Source organism: Pleurodeles waltl, chromosome 3_1 (genome assembly GCF_031143425.1).
Source record: "Pleurodeles waltl isolate 20211129_DDA chromosome 3_1, aPleWal1.hap1.20221129, whole genome shotgun sequence".
In the NCBI taxonomy this organism is placed as follows: Eukaryota; Metazoa; Chordata; class Amphibia; order Caudata; family Salamandridae; genus Pleurodeles; species Pleurodeles waltl.
In genome coordinates, this window is record NC_090440.1 from 99,203,032 (window position 1) to 99,218,628 (window position 15,597).

At 43.5% G+C, this 15,597-nt stretch overlaps 1 protein-coding gene across 2 annotated transcripts in view; it reads left to right on the plus strand.

Moving 5' to 3' along the window:
- NELL1 (neural EGFL like 1) overlaps nucleotides 1–15,597 on the plus strand; it is a 3,335,977-nt gene that overhangs the window by 194,405 nt on the left and 3,125,975 nt on the right. For both annotated transcript variants that reach the window (XM_069221936.1, XM_069221935.1), the window contains exon 2: nucleotides 1,891–2,019. In XM_069221936.1, the coding sequence (XP_069078037.1) occupies nucleotides 1,891–2,019 (129 nt within the window). The remainder of the gene's footprint in view (nucleotides 1–1,890; nucleotides 2,020–15,597) is intronic.

The following is a 15,597-nucleotide window of genomic DNA, read 5'->3' on the forward strand; positions in this document are numbered from 1 at the left end:
AAATTCAGGCATGTTTATGATTTTTTTTTATTACAATGGCGATCCATAGTGCAGTAGTGGAGAAAGATTTAAAAATTGTAAACTGGATAGCGGGTTGAAACCCTACTCAAGCAGCAAACACAATCCTTGTCAGGTTGAGGCACAAGCAAACCCCAAATTAACCTGTGTTCATCCCTCTGGTAGCTCTGCACAGAGCAGTCAGGCTTGATTTAGAGACAATGTGCAAAGTATTTATGAAGCACTTCAAACAGTAATTAAGTGAAAACACACCACAAGAAAAATCCTCCACCAATTTAAACAATGGAGTACATTTTAATAAATAAATTGACCAAAGCAACAGAATTCCAATCAGAAAAGCCAGAGATATGCAGTTTTAAAGATTTCAGTGAAAATAACATTGAAAAGCACAAAGCGTCAACTGTGGATATCCGGTCGCATAAAACCAGGACAAAATCACAAGTTCAAGCTGACCACGATGGTGCGCGACCTGGCTACAGGGACCCAGTTAGCCCCTCAGAACAAGAGTACCTTAATTACTGGTTGTGGAGCATTGCAAGGTCCAGCATTAAAGCTCCATCGCACAGCTGAGGCAATGCATTGACTCAAAGGAGCTTCAAAGTTGAGATGTAAGGTCATTGTCGAGGATCCTGTCAAAGAGGGCTTGAAATGCAAAGACACTTACAAGAAAATTAAATATATCAATTGGGTATAAGCCAATTCTACCATGTTTTAAGGAGAGAAATCATTCACTTTAGCACTAGTTATCAGTGGTAAAGTGTGCAGAGTCCTAAAGCCAGCAAAAAACAAGGTTAGCAAATCCGGAGGGTTAAAAGCAAAAAGTTAAAGGAAAACCATGTCAGGGATGCCAGATCTAATACATTGTATAAAATATCTATGCTGCCTAACTTTGAGCGGTGAATCTATCTCGTGATATGGAGATGGTGAGAGGGAATGGGTTCAGAACGCAAAGTGTGAGCTGCTTAAACTGGGAAAGCAGTTGTGCCCCAAGCATCCTATTTGATTGAAGCTTTTCTTGAGGCTGAACACCAGTGGCATGCTGAAAGTCCAGAATTGGGAGGCAAATGGCCAGAAGGAGGGAAAAGATGCTCAAAGCTCTGACCAGACTTCAGATCTGGTTGATAGAGAAGCAGTGGAGTAATAAAAAATTATGGGATCCCTTCAGTCCCTCCCGCCGAATGAGTGGGATTCCCGTGCATCCCCCTAAGAATTACAATGATACACTTTAATCTACCGTGATAAGCAGCCAAAGACTACAAAGGGGAAGTTTATTAATATTTTAATTGGGGGTTGATGAACAGAAAGCTTCCATCTCATCTGAATGGAAAGCTAGATTTTGCAAGGGAGGGGAGGAGCTGTTTTTCCTGCATCTCTCGTGAGCTGGAGTTACACAGTTCTTTCACTAACGGGATTATAAATAATACAAACCAAAGTGGGCATTTGAGGATGTTGTAGGAGAAAGTACAGAGGTGTAGTGGTGTGTCTGAGCCAACCAAGACAGAGAACACCGGCGGGACGCGGATCCAGCAGCCATGGAGTGATGCCTGAGTGGACCAATACCAGTATTTATCGCCCACAATGGAAACATTCTGATTGGCTGTCTATCTCCCAACTTTACAGTCCAGTTACACGTGGTGGTCTTTGCCCCCAGAGTCAGTTTTCTAACTATATGAGTATATCTGAACATTTTATTATTTTTTCTAACGCTGGTTAGGACGCACGGTTCCCTATCTCAGAATATGCCCTTTTAATTAGTGCTATTGCTGTCAACCAAAAGCAGGCAGTCTCTTTTCATTAGTGATTCTGAATTTGTTTGCTGAGTTTTTTTTTTTTTAAGTGCTGCTGACATTAAATCATTTTTCTATTTTGCAGTGTTAGGATTTGGCACGGATCCGGACTTACAAATTGATATTATTGCAGAGTTGGACCTTGTCAATGCCACACCGGGAGTTACCCAGGTGCCAGGACTACACAATGGCAGCAAAGCATTTTTATTTCAAGGTAAATGGCAACCATTTCTTTCCATTCTTAAACATTAAAGAACATATTTCAGCATCCTCTCGGAAGACTGCATGCTTGGTTTAATATTTAGCATTTGAGAGATCTGTGTTTAATAAATCCTAGAACGCCATTTAAACATTGATGCATTTTATGTCAGGTAGGCTTACTCACTATGTCCTCTCTAAACATGATTTTTTTGCTTTCTGTATTGCTATCATGCTACTTTTAGATTGTATCATTCACTCAACTGGGACATCTTGGCATTGAATCCAGGCCAACATCTCCTAACTAAGCTGTATGATGTGGTCTAGCACGAGGTGCCCAGCAGAGAAGTCTTTAACTCTCTAAAGGACAATATAGAGGCTAATTCAAACACACAAAAGGTGATAGGAGAACACTTGCAATAAGTTAACTACTGACAATCGCCCAGGGTGGAATTCCAACCCATCATTCTTATGCCCACCATACTATTTCAGTTTTGACTCAGTCATACGCAAGTTAGCCTCGACCCTGCTCCAAAAAGAACAGTCCAGCCCGAACGGCCAAGCCAAGTCCTCTCTCAACAGGAACACAAGAACAGTTTCACCCTGAGTGGGGCTTGTCAGCTGGGACTAGCTTGTTTCCAGTTGCGCATGGGACACATGTCTGAGCATACCCTTGCCACTCACGGTGTTACTCACTCTCTGTGGGTTGGAATGCTGCCTCAAGTGATTACCAGTGGTTAGACTTATTTCAACTATTTCTCCCATCATCTTTTGTGTGTTTGCTAAATTAAATTCATCTTAGAGAGAGAGCTGCCTCACAGAGCCATTAACATAGCAACAGCCTTCTCCAGACTGCAGTAAAAAAACAAAAACCTGATTGCCAGAAGAAAGAGGGCCCAAAACGCAAAATACATTTTTTCAGGGACTCCAAAAATCCTGGATTTGCTAATGCTTATTGTGTTGAATGGTTAAAATCCTAAAAACGACTAAGGAAGTGCACAGATGGAGACAAATACCCCTAGGACAGTTCTTTGGCATCCACATCTTGTTTTCTCTAATCATCTTTTTCGTCTTGCTTTTGTGGAACAAAGTCGTCTAGGACTTGTGAATTATCACTGGTTATTTCTGTTGCACACATTGGCACTTGATGTTACAATATTTTCCTTTACTTATGACGTTTGCATCCATTCTATCAATGCGTCATTGAACTCATCGAACATCTTTTTTCAGTGTAGATAATGGTGCTCTTGAGGGCTGTTGTTGTAATCTTTGAGCCATTGCCATCATGGTGGTAATTTGCCTGACGAAGCAGTATTTGTGTGGTTGTCATAGCTGGTGAAACACCTTATTTCTATGAAAAGTGAGTTAGCCCAATTGATGTAAATTAATTTGTCTAGCAAATGGATTCTCACTTAACAGACCTCCCCGTAGCTAGTTTCAAAGAAACTCTCTCAGTTAAAGTTTGAAATGAAACATAACCTCTCAATGCCAAGAAAGGGAAAGTGTGGTGGGTTAAAAACACACGAGAGGGGTCTTCTACTGTCTTATCGTACCGAGGATAATCCATTCTCAGCCCTTCAAATTGTACCATAAATATTAAAGAATTGACTCTTATGCCCGTTAAAGTCTGGAGAGAAAATCCGATAAACATAAACACCTTTTGTTCATACGTGCCTTCACTCCCCCTTCTTTATCGATGGATTTTTTAAAAATATTTTCATTACTACCAAAGTTACCAATTTCTTTCATATTTTCATTACCATCATAGTTACCAATATCTTTATCTGACACGCATTAGACAGATTTAATGCTAAGGGATGCGAACACTTTCAGTATCAATACTAAGCTGTCACTGCAATAAAGTTAATCGGTGAAACATTCTGTATGTTTCATAACTACGTTTGTAACTTTTTCAAATGCACAACAATGTCTTAGTTCATTAACCTTGTGAACTTTGCTATCTGTTTCTGTCCTTTCTCAAATGTATGTGAGGATACCTTGTGTTAACATTTTCGGAGACTACCAGAAGAACCTCTGTCCTCACAGTCCAAAGAAAATAACAAAGGATGAAATGTACTTTGTTGTGTCCTTCTTGGTCCAGTAATGCCAGGCTAGGGGCAGCCTTGTCAACTATTCCATTTTCTCTCTCAAAGAACTATATTTCTGGTGTAGGGTCATGAAGTCACTGATCTTATTCTTTTTAAGTACTGATATTTTAGTACCTTTGTTCTAGGAGCATCCTGCCCTTTGCTCTACTTTCCTAACCAATTATATATTTGACAAATTCTAGTCAGTCAGGCATTGCTTTTTTACCAACACACAGGGGGTCATTCAAACCCTGGCGGTCCGAGACCGCCAGGGTTGGGGACCGCGGGAGCACCGCCAACAGGCTGGCGGTGCTCCCTTGGGCATTCTGACCGCGGCGGTACAGCCGCGGTCAGAAACGGAAAACCGGCGGTGTCCCGCCGGTTTTCCGCTGCCCTTGGAAATCCTCCGGGGATTCCGACCCCCATACCGCCATCCTGTTCCTGGCGGTCTTGGCTGACAGGAACAGGATGGCGGTATGGGGTGTCGTGGGGCCCCTGCAGTGCCCATGCCACTGGCATGGGCACTGCAGGAGCCCCCGTAAGAGGGCCCCACCATGATTTTCAGCGTCTGCCATGCAGACACTGAAAATCACGACGGGTGCAACTGCACCCGTCGCACCCCTTCCACTCCGCCGGCTCCATTCGGAGCCGACATCCTCATGGAAGGGTGTTTCCCGCTGGGCTGGTGGGCGGCCTTCTGGCGGTCGCCCGACAGCCCAGCGGGAAACCCAGAATTACCGCGGCGGTCTTCTGACCGCGCAGTGGTATTCTGGCGGCTCCCGCCGGCCCTGCGGTTACCGTGGCCGGCGGGAGTCAGAATGACCCCCACAGTCTATAAAAGACTTTTCTGACAAGTGACTGTTCTCTGTAGAGGAAAGTCAGCTACATTTCTAACTCAGTTATAGAAAAGAACACAGTCACGTCTATTCTGCAATACACATAATGGCCCTCATTCCGACCCTGGCGGTTTCAAACCGCCAGGGTGGAGGACCGCGGGAGCACCGCCGACAGGCCGGCGGTGCTCCAATGGGCATTCCGACCGCGGCGGTAAAGCCGCGGTCGGACCGGCAACACTGGCGGTCTCCCGCCAGTGTACCGCCTCCCATAGGAATCCACCAAGGCGGCGCAGCTAGCTGCGCCGCCGAGGGGATTCCGACCCCCCCTACCGCCATCCAGTTCCCGGCGGTTCTCCCGCCGGGAACCGGATGGCGGTAGGGGGGGTCGCGGGGCCCCTGGGGGCCCCTGCAGTGCCCATGCCACTGGCATGGGCACTGCAGGGGCCCCCGTAAGAGGGCCCCTAAATGTATTTCACTGTCTGCTTCGCAGACAGTGAAATACGCGACGGGTGCAACTGCACCCGTCGCACAGCTTCCACTCCGCCGGCTCGATTCCGAGCCGGCTTCATCGTGGAAGCCTCTTTCCCGCTGGGCTGGCGGGCGGCCTGAAGGCGGCCGCCCGCCAGCCCAGCGGGAAAGTCAGAATCACCGCCGCGGTCTTTCGACCGCGGAACGGTATTCTGGCGGCCCCCGACAGGCCGGCGGCGACCGACGCCGGCCAATGTCGGAATGAGGGCCAATGTAAGGCAGTGGTTCTTAATGTTTTGACTTCTGTGGACCCCCACCTAATCACTACTGGAACCCGGGGACCTCTGCTGAATTACAGGCGCAGCTCCTCCTTATGGGCGGAAGAGTGTCACCCCCCCAACACCAGCAACCGCTGAAAATCCTTTTACACGGAAAAGATAATAAACTCTGTTTATTATGCTTTCCGTGTAAAAGGGACAGGGCATTGGGGGTGAAGAGCCGAGGGGAGTGCTCTGTGCACTCCCCTCAGAGCGCATTTGTGTTTGCCCGGCCGTCTCGGGCTGACCAAACACACATGTGCTGTAGGCTCTCTCCAGCCCAGCAACACAGGCTCCCAGTCTGCCTGGGCACTTCCAGCCGATCCTGATGCTGCTTTGAACAGCATCAGGATTGGCGCAGGGCAGGCTGGGAGCCTGTGCTTGCAGCAGCGATGGGAGAGGAGCGGCGTGGGAGCGGAGGTACTTAAAAAAAAAATATTATTATTTAATTATTTTTTTCCCGTGCACCCCCCGTATTTCCCCTGCACCCCCGCCCAGCCATGCGAGCCGCTCCTGCTGATTTATTATTGGAATCCAGGGACCACCGCTGAATCATTACTAGAATCTAGAGAGCCCCTGCTTAAGAATATTCAATGATTCAAACCAAAAAACAATACACAAAAACTATAGAAACAAGCATTCATCAGACAAATACTCAAATGATTGAATACTTATTTAATTCACAAAAATCTAAATTTTAATTTTCATATTAATGGGGAGGCTGGAGTTTTTCAAATTCATTTAGGGCCACTCATCGTCCATATTATATTCTATTTCATATAACTGCACTACTCCCACAAACCAATCTGAGGATACTGACTAATTTCTAGCCTCCAAGTTAAAATTACTTCAAATTTACAGAACACTTCTACAGTTTACATTTTTTAATTTTGCTTCTTTATTTACATAGACTTTATTAATCTTTTAATATTTAATTTTATGAGCAGTCACGAACCCCCTGAGTAGGTTTCATGGACCCACATTGGTTCTCCAGGCCACGGGCTAAGAATCATTCCTTGAAGGCACTTGGTTAATACTGGGTTCACCTCTTAACAGCATTGAGGTGGTTATTTAGAATTTGGCTGCTGGAAACATACCCTAAAAATAATCTCTGCATCTCTAAATAGAGCACATGTGGCATCTGACGCTTTTTGGTAGATGTCCTTCATACATCAAACTCTAAATTAGGATCTGAGTCTCCCTTCATCCTGATATAGGATGATGCATGGTAGTCAACACTTATGATGTGAAGTAGTTATATCTAACACAAATTTTGCTTACTCCAAGGTCTCTGACTCCCCACACTTATCCTACATTTGGAGCTCCAACTCTAACCTCACAGCTCCACATTGTTGTAAGGGTTGTTGGTCTAGGCGTGGGCCAGGATTCCAGACACCTCGGACATTCCCAAGAATGAGGAAGGTCTTGGGTAGGCTTTGTTAAATAGAAACTCCTACCTCTAACTGCTTCTGGAAAGAAAATTTTCTCAGCTTCTCTTAGTCTTCAGGCTCAATACCTGTTTGCTGCCTCTCTCTCAGATCATTTTCTCTCAATTGTCTGTTCCCAACTGCTGCAACTCAGATATTTTCTGTCAGGCTGAAAGAAAAAAAAAAAACATTCAAAGGGTGACATCACCAATGAGTCAGTTCAGGTTTTTGCTTGAATGTTCTCTTCCTGAGTGCATACACACACTCAGCAATCAGCCCCAGAGTAATGCTCCTTAGACTTATATTCTGGCCTAGGCCGCAGGCAATGGCTTATAATGAGGTGGAGGGCCTTTGCCAACTGGTATGGCCCGAAACAGAAGGGCTATGCATGCGAGTGACATGCATACGAGACACATACATTGTGAGTCATCAATGGGTATTTTTGAATTTTTTATGATCATTTTTTAGCAGTAAATTAAAAGTGAAAAACGTGCCACAAAAATGTTAGTGAGCAGCTCAGTGGCACTTTTTGAGTTCATGGCCCTCATAAGAAAAAAATGAAGAGAAAATCTAAACTTAAGAATGAGACTGGGGAGCAACAGATGACCTGGGGAGTGTGAGAGTACAAAACAGAGAAAACGCATGGCCAGGGATGAATGACAAAGTGACGAGGAGATCAAGGGGGATGCCTGGGCTGGACAAAGTAGAAACAGCGAGTGGAGGATTTCAGTAGGACAAGGAGATACAGACTTTCCCATGGAGTTGGAATGCTGAAAGCAGGAGTGACTCGCGTCATTTTGGGGTGCGGCACGGAATGTAGAAAAAAAAATAATATATATATTTTGTAACTTCCTGAATCTGGCACCACCACCGCGCAGCCCCTCTTTCCTTTCCTGCAGGCACAGACTCCCAGCCTGCCCTGCGGCCAATCTGAACGGTGCTGTCACGCTGCTGACAGCATGGCAGCAGTGTTTGGATTGGTCGGAGCACCCAGCCAGGGTGCTCCCAGGCAGACTCGGAGAGACTGCCTGCTCTCTCCAACCCAGGACTGTGTTTCCGGGTTGGACAGAGCTAAGTGCGCAAGTATGTTTGGCAGGCCTGAGACAGCTCTCAAAATATACATGAGCACTGAGGGGGAGTGCTGAGCACACCCCATCTGTGGTCGTCACAGCATATGGCCCGCCCCTTCTACAACAAAACGATAATAAATAGTTTATTATTGTTTTATTGTAGAACTTTGGCAGCTGCTGCTGCTGGAGGGGGGCGACGCTCCTCCGCCCTAATGGAGGAGCTGCCCCTGGCTGAAAAAGAAAGAAAAACTGTTCACTCAAGGGAGCAATTGGAGGATACAACTCACCAAATCAGAACACTGTGTGACCGAAATGCTCCTGTATGGATTAAATACAGAATAGGGAGAGAAGCCATTGGAACAAGAGAGCTGACCTGTGATAAACAACACAGCCATCCTGTCATGAGCATGGGACTGGCCAAGTGCCCACTCTAAGAATATGTGAATCATTGTAAACAATAGGCCCATGGCAGACAGTTAAAGCTGTCTGTAGTCTGTAAAATGACAATGTTAGAGTTGCTATTATTTTGATATAAAGGGTAGTACCATATTTGTTAGCCATTGCTACAGTTATGGTTGACTTGCCCCGGTTACATAAGTGTGGATGTTACCTTGTCAAGTACTAAGTTGCACTCCACTGGTGAAGCACTAAGTCAGATTTCTTTTTGCCTTGACAGTCCCAATATATCCTTTGGGATGCCAAGGCAAATGGGGTCTGCCGCCTTCCACCACTAGCAATGACACACCTTATGGTTAGAGCTTAATTTGTAAATAAAAAAGTGCTGGTGCCCAAAGCCCTCGTCTTAAACTCGCGGCTGCTGCATTTAAATGTGCGAACACAGAATACTGTGGCAGTGTAATCCTGAAGCCATCTCGGGCCCCTTTAATCCATTTAAAGCCACTCCCTGCCCCTTCAACTCACTCTTGCAGCTTTCTCCTTTCTCACATTGTGACGCTTTTTCGTTTTTGTCTTCCCCTGTCTTTCCCATATGTGTCTTTTGCTCGCAGTAAATGCTCGAGGTAGAAGAATAAGCCCCGGCCCTCAAAAATAAGTGCTGGTGCTCAGCACCGGAAACAACAAGCACAAATTAAGCACTGCTCATGGTAGTACAGCGTGGGTGGACGAAAAACGAGTAAGTCAGCCTTTTTACAGACCTCATCTGGGTGTTGTTACAGGGGTGTAATTATTGAGGGGAATCCTCAATTTACTCCCAGATGTGTCATGGGATTCTTCCTCGCCAGCTGATGAGGCCCTATGAAGCCTACCTGCAGAAGAGGACACTTTGGTATCCTCCAATGAGGGCTTTAATTATCACTGTTCAATTCTCCTGGCTGGTTGAGCAGTAAGACCACCACCACCAAGTAGTTAGTAGGATATATGGCTAGCTTCGCCGCCTACTTGGTGTTGATAAGAATATTTCTGCAGTCTCCATTCACACCTGTATGTTATCCGAACACATAAATACATTCATCCTCAAATGTCTGACGTCTTGACAAATGAAGAAATAATTCGTGCAGGTAAAGTGAGCGATTCTAAGTTGAAAATGACTAAAGTTTGCCGAGGCTGGGATCGCCTACACGGCCTTAGTGCAAGATAATATTTGGATTTTCTGGTGAGGTTTTTGCAGCTGACAAGAGCACATCCATGAACAGTCAGAGGGGACATTGCAAGTAAAATCTGCCTGCCTGGCAGCCGCTGCTCACCGATTTCATTGCTTAATCAGCTCCCATTTATTAATTCGGCCAGTTCATTAGCGTAAATTGCAATGCGATTTAGATGCATTGTCTCAATAAAACCGCATTAACTCGCAGTTTTTCAAATGTCACATAAAGGTATCCTATTAGAGCACTGACAATTATATCCTCCCGTTCCAAAGAAAGAGGATCTTGGGATGCTTTCATCTGATTAATTATTGGGGGGAAGGCAGGCTCTATATTTAGACGTCTTCATTGCTATCCATTTCTCTCCGAACATATGCCTCCTGGGACGCAACCACCAGCCTGATGCTTTGGTTTTAGCATTGTTGGTTTCTTTTCTTTCTTTTTTGCATTATTTGCAGCTGAGAAACGAGTGCTCCAAAGTTAAATCTGGAATATCTCTGTATTTTGTTTTAGAATAAATTGAGCTGGGCAGTCCCTACTAACCAAAATACCTGTAAGTTCCAGGAATAGGCATTGTGACCGATTTAAAAACAAAAAAAGTCCAATGGACTGGAAGGGTGAACGCTGTTGGTGGAAAATGCTCATCTAGGGGTGAAGGCAGTGCTTAATTTGAGCCGGTGGGTGCCGGTGGGGGCCACCGGCACTTATGTTTGGGCACCAGCACTTATTGTTCCTCTTGAGTCATTTCCTGAGAGCAGGAGAGGGACATACAGGACACAGAAAGGAAAGAAGAGAAATACAGATAATTAGTCAACAGGGAAGAAAGGAGAAACAAGTAGGAGTGAGATAACAGGGCATGGAGCATCTGGCAGCTAATTAAGGAGTCTTAAAGTGGATTCAGGACTACACACCCTTGGTACTCGGCGTGCCGATATTTTATAGCTCTGGCCGCTGGTGTCTGAACAGCGTTTTGGGCAGTGGCACTTATTATTTTACAAATAAAGCACTGACTGAAGGGCATCTCCACTGGAGAGTTGGAAGATCTACAAAATACAGAAAAAGTTTAAAATAAAAGTGCATAATTAAAGATGTGGGACTCAGTCAGGCAAACAAGCGCAAATTTGCTGGTGGTGCTGTAAAGTTTTTAGAGGAAGAGGTTTGCACCTGGGATTAGAAATATTCTCCTAAAACGGGTTTTATCCAGTTTGGAATTAGGTAATCAGGCTCTGTAGATTGGATGTCCTCTGGGTGACCTCTGACTTTAAAGTACTTCCTACACACACCTGTGTCCTCAGCGCTGATAAGTGTTGGGTCCCAGGACATACTAATGGGGTGCGTGCTGCGTGGAAACATAATTGCCACTCCCGCACAGATTGCGTCTTGGCGCGGGACTGCCTATGCGCAGCCACACCTGTTTATTTATCACCATGGTGACCTGACCGCGGGCCAAACCAAATGGGTACAGTCAGGTAAGGGTGTTGTTTTTTTCCTTATGCGCAGCCTGCCACATTGCACACACCACTGTCTTCCCAGTAAATGCACAGCACTTATACCCAGTGCTTTAAATGGGCCAGTCTCTTATTTTGAGAGGGAGAGTACCTGCACTTCTCAGGAAAATCTTAATACTTTTAATTAGAGAGTACCAGCCCTTCTCAGAAACAAAGAGGCACTCTGGTACAGAGTACCTGCACTTATATTTTTCCATTTCAAGCATTGCTTATACCCTACCATGCTCTACCCAACACGGACATAAACCTCCTAATTTCTATTCGCGCGCTCCCTGAGTTGTTGCAACAAAAGTAGTTTGACCTTCAGAACATCTTTCTTTCCCATCCTTTCCCCAAGAGATGCTGTGCAATATGAATGCTACCCTGCATAATTTTTCTTCATCTCCAACTTATTTGTCTTGCCCATACTTGAAACAATATGTGCATGTATATATATATATATATATATATATATATATATATATATATATATATATGTTATATAGCAGGTAACCATGTGCTATGAACCAGGCTGAATATTGCAATCAGGGGATTAAGGTGGCATCATAAACCACAAAGCTCAAGGTCAAGTGGTTTGTAAATATCATAAGAACCATATAATAGCAAAAATAGGACCAAATCATACTTGTGACCCATTACGAATTTAGGGTATTTAGCGTGAAAAAACTGTGATTGGTCAATGGACAATGGACAAAAGTGAGGGCCAATGGATGTATGTGATTTTGTGGCTGCAGCATTTACTGCATAATTATGGAGTTGTCACATTTCTCTGATAATTTGTATAATTAGCAGACTGCATCAAGTTTTTGTTTCTAGCTCAAATGGATAAAAAAATAATACTGCCGGAAATATGTAGCATAATTAGCTATTTTTCACATAATTTTGCTAACTACATTGGTTTGGTTCTTTATGCCACATAATCCGATTAGCTCTTTGGAGTGTTTTGGTGGCTGCCATTATGATTATGAAATCAATATTTTACTATTTATTGAAGTTGGAGGCAAGACGGTACCAAATTAATTATACGATAATCTTCCTGAGTAAAAATACAGCTTCAGTGTGCAAATCTGGACTGATACCTGCTGTGGCCTAATGAAGCAGGCTGGACCAAGAAAAATGCTTCTTAAGTATAAGGGTAAAGCCAAAAGAATATTTTGGTCATTAAAATGAACAATAAAATTCCCAAACCACTTTAGTCAAAAGGAGAATGATTTCAGCTAAGCTAGAACAGCTATTTCACAATAAAAATATTTATAACCAAATAATTTGTTTAAAAGAAGATTTTAAATCATAAATGCCCATAAGAAGAAGCTCCTATAAAGTCAATTTTAGCTTATGTTCATTTCCAAAAGTTGCTCTACAAGAGGCAACTCTTACAGCAAAAAATGAAAAGAAACAGAAAGTTACCTGCAAATGCCTGCATCACTGATGCTAGGAGGACACGGGCACGCCCACATAATGTTCCGTCTGGTTCACATAAATGCATCTAGGCTTGCTGGTACTCTTCTGGGTCCTCCAACCACAACTCTAATAGAAAGGGAAATCAGGCTTGTCTACCGCTTCTTCTTGCTAAAGCCAGGAAATTGTATTACTAGAAGATACTGGATAAGTTATTTCTGATGACTCCTGCAGCTCCCTGCTGGATAAGGGAGTCTTCTAGGATTCTAGGGTTGCACAGCCGCTGGTGGCTACCCTCAGAGGTGCTTGTGTTGTTTTCATTGGTAACTACAACTGGTGCATGATAGTGGTCTGTGTTTGAGCCAGATCCATAAATCAGTTTTCAATTGTATTTTTCCAATGTAAATATACAAAATGGGCTTTGGAACACATGCACACCAACATTTTCATGCTGTGTTTATTAATAAGTTAATGTATAATTCGACCTAGGCAAATAGAAATTAATCAATTATGGCATTCAGACACACCTTCCGCCAGAAGTAGGGAAAACCACAGTTATTAATTTGCTTATAATTACATTATTGAAACACAGCAAAGATATCCCATGATATCTTATTCACAAAATGTCTGCTAATCGACTAAAAAAAATCTAATTTTGGACATAAGCATAGTCCCCGATAATTCATCCTAAAATGCAAAACAATGACACTGATAAAAATCATGTTAAAGACTACTGTCACAGCATTCCTTGAGGGAGGGATTAGGTCAGCTAGCACAGAAGAGAAGGGGCGACAGAGGAAGGTATAACTATGCGGTAAATCCATAACCATCCATAATATCTAGTTGAGTACATTTTAAAGTTGTATAGCCAATTCCTCAACCATATTACATTTATCTGGGCATTTTGTTGAAGGCCAATGACACACTGTAGTTCTGTCCTTTGCAATTGCACTACTCTATCCTTTATCCCCACCTTCGCGGTCATGCGCATCATGGCTAATTCCATAGTCTTGCATAAGGTCAATATCATGATGTTCCATACAATGACCTTCTGCAGGGTATCTTGGTTTTCTAATTATTCTTGTGTGTTTTAGGATCCATTTTTATCAGGAAAGAGTTATTCCAATATATACTTTGTTACAGAAGCATACCAGTACATATACAAAGACATTTGTATCACAGGCTAAGTGTTTTGTAATAGTTTTTGTGCTCTTTGCATAAGGAATTTCACAGACACACCTACTAATACTGTTCTAGCAAGCCACAATAATGTATGAATACATTTGTAACTGTGGTTTTGTCCACTTGCCGTGTATAGTGTTTTAGCCTTAGTGAATTATAATTTACCTTTTTAAGTTCTCTAATTCTCAATACAACCTGTATCACTGTTCTGATTTTCATTATTAGTAACGGATTTGACAATTACAGATCACTCAATTATTATGGCTCTGATGGTATTTTTTTCTATTTTAGTGTGCATACTACAGAGGGTCTGCACATTTCATGTTGTGTGTAAGGTTCAGTGGAGAAACCAGGCACCTTGGATTTTTGTTGGGAAGGAGATTGTTCAAGGTGGAAGAGGCTTGCTGTTAAAAGGACTGATGCCTTAGAAGAGGGGGGCTGCTGAAGCAAGATATTTAAAATCTGTTTGGAGTGTCCCAGCCTAGAATGATTCTTGTGATGCTACAGGTGGTTGTGTTTGCTATATTTTGGTGTGGCCGCATACAACTCGTTTCTACAAGAGTATCAAGGTGGTTCTTGCAGTGAGGAAGTACCGCCTCAGATGTCTTAGGTTGGGGTGAAGCAAACTTGTTACTTTGTTTTGGTGTTGCCTCGGGTGTGCCATTTCTAATTGTAGTTAGTCAACCAGATGTTGCTCTAGGCGCACATAATTATACTGGTTATGATTTCTAGGCTGTCTTTGGACAGGAGTGATGGAATCCAGCTCGATGTAGTGGTGCAGGCTTGTGTTACTTGTATTCTTTGCTTTATTCACAATGCAAATTTAGTATTTAAGTACAGTTAAATCTGCGTAAACCTGCTTGACTCATTGTGAACTGGCTACTGGTTCAGTGATCTCTTATTGATTGCCTCCAGACATTACCTTGTCCTCCCTAAAGTTTTGTATCACTTTACAACCCAAGATGCATTTTAAATAACAGCACTTGTCCCTGATGAGTGGGTGCAATATTCCTTCTCCAGATGTGTTTGCTTCAGCTTCTGTAGCTGTCTATTCCCCACATCATGTCTTAGCTTAATGATTGTCTTTCAAATAGTTTCATGTAGTTGGCACAAAAGACTAGTGAACGTCAGGTATATTATCCAACATGAGGTCAAAAGACTAGGGGGCATATTCATGAAAAGTGGTGCTGCATCACTTTTCTTGCGCCCCTTAGCGCCCCCCTAGCGCCACCATGTGTGCACCGTATTCAACATATGGCGCACCATGGAGGTAGCTAGGGAATCAGCGTCAGAATTTTTTATGTTAGTCCGGCACTTTGCAGGATTAGCGTCAAAACTTTTGATGCTAATCCTGCAAAGCACCCAGAGGCCCATTGTAACCAATGGGGCCCTCCTGTTAATGCCTACTCAGAGCAGACGTTAAAAGTGCTGAAAAAAGTGACGCAAAGAAATCTCTTAGATTTTTTTGCACCAATTTCTAGGGCCCCCCTAACAGGGGAATTCCCCCTTAGCATACATGCCTGGCGCAGGCATACTGTAGTGCTAAGGGTTACAAAGTGGCACAATGCATGCATTGCGCCACTTTGTAAATATGGTGCAGCATTTTTGCCCATTTAACGCCACATTAGCATTAAAAAATTATGCTAATGTGTTGTTACAATGGAGTTAGGCCCTATTAAATCTGGGCCTAAATTTAAAAT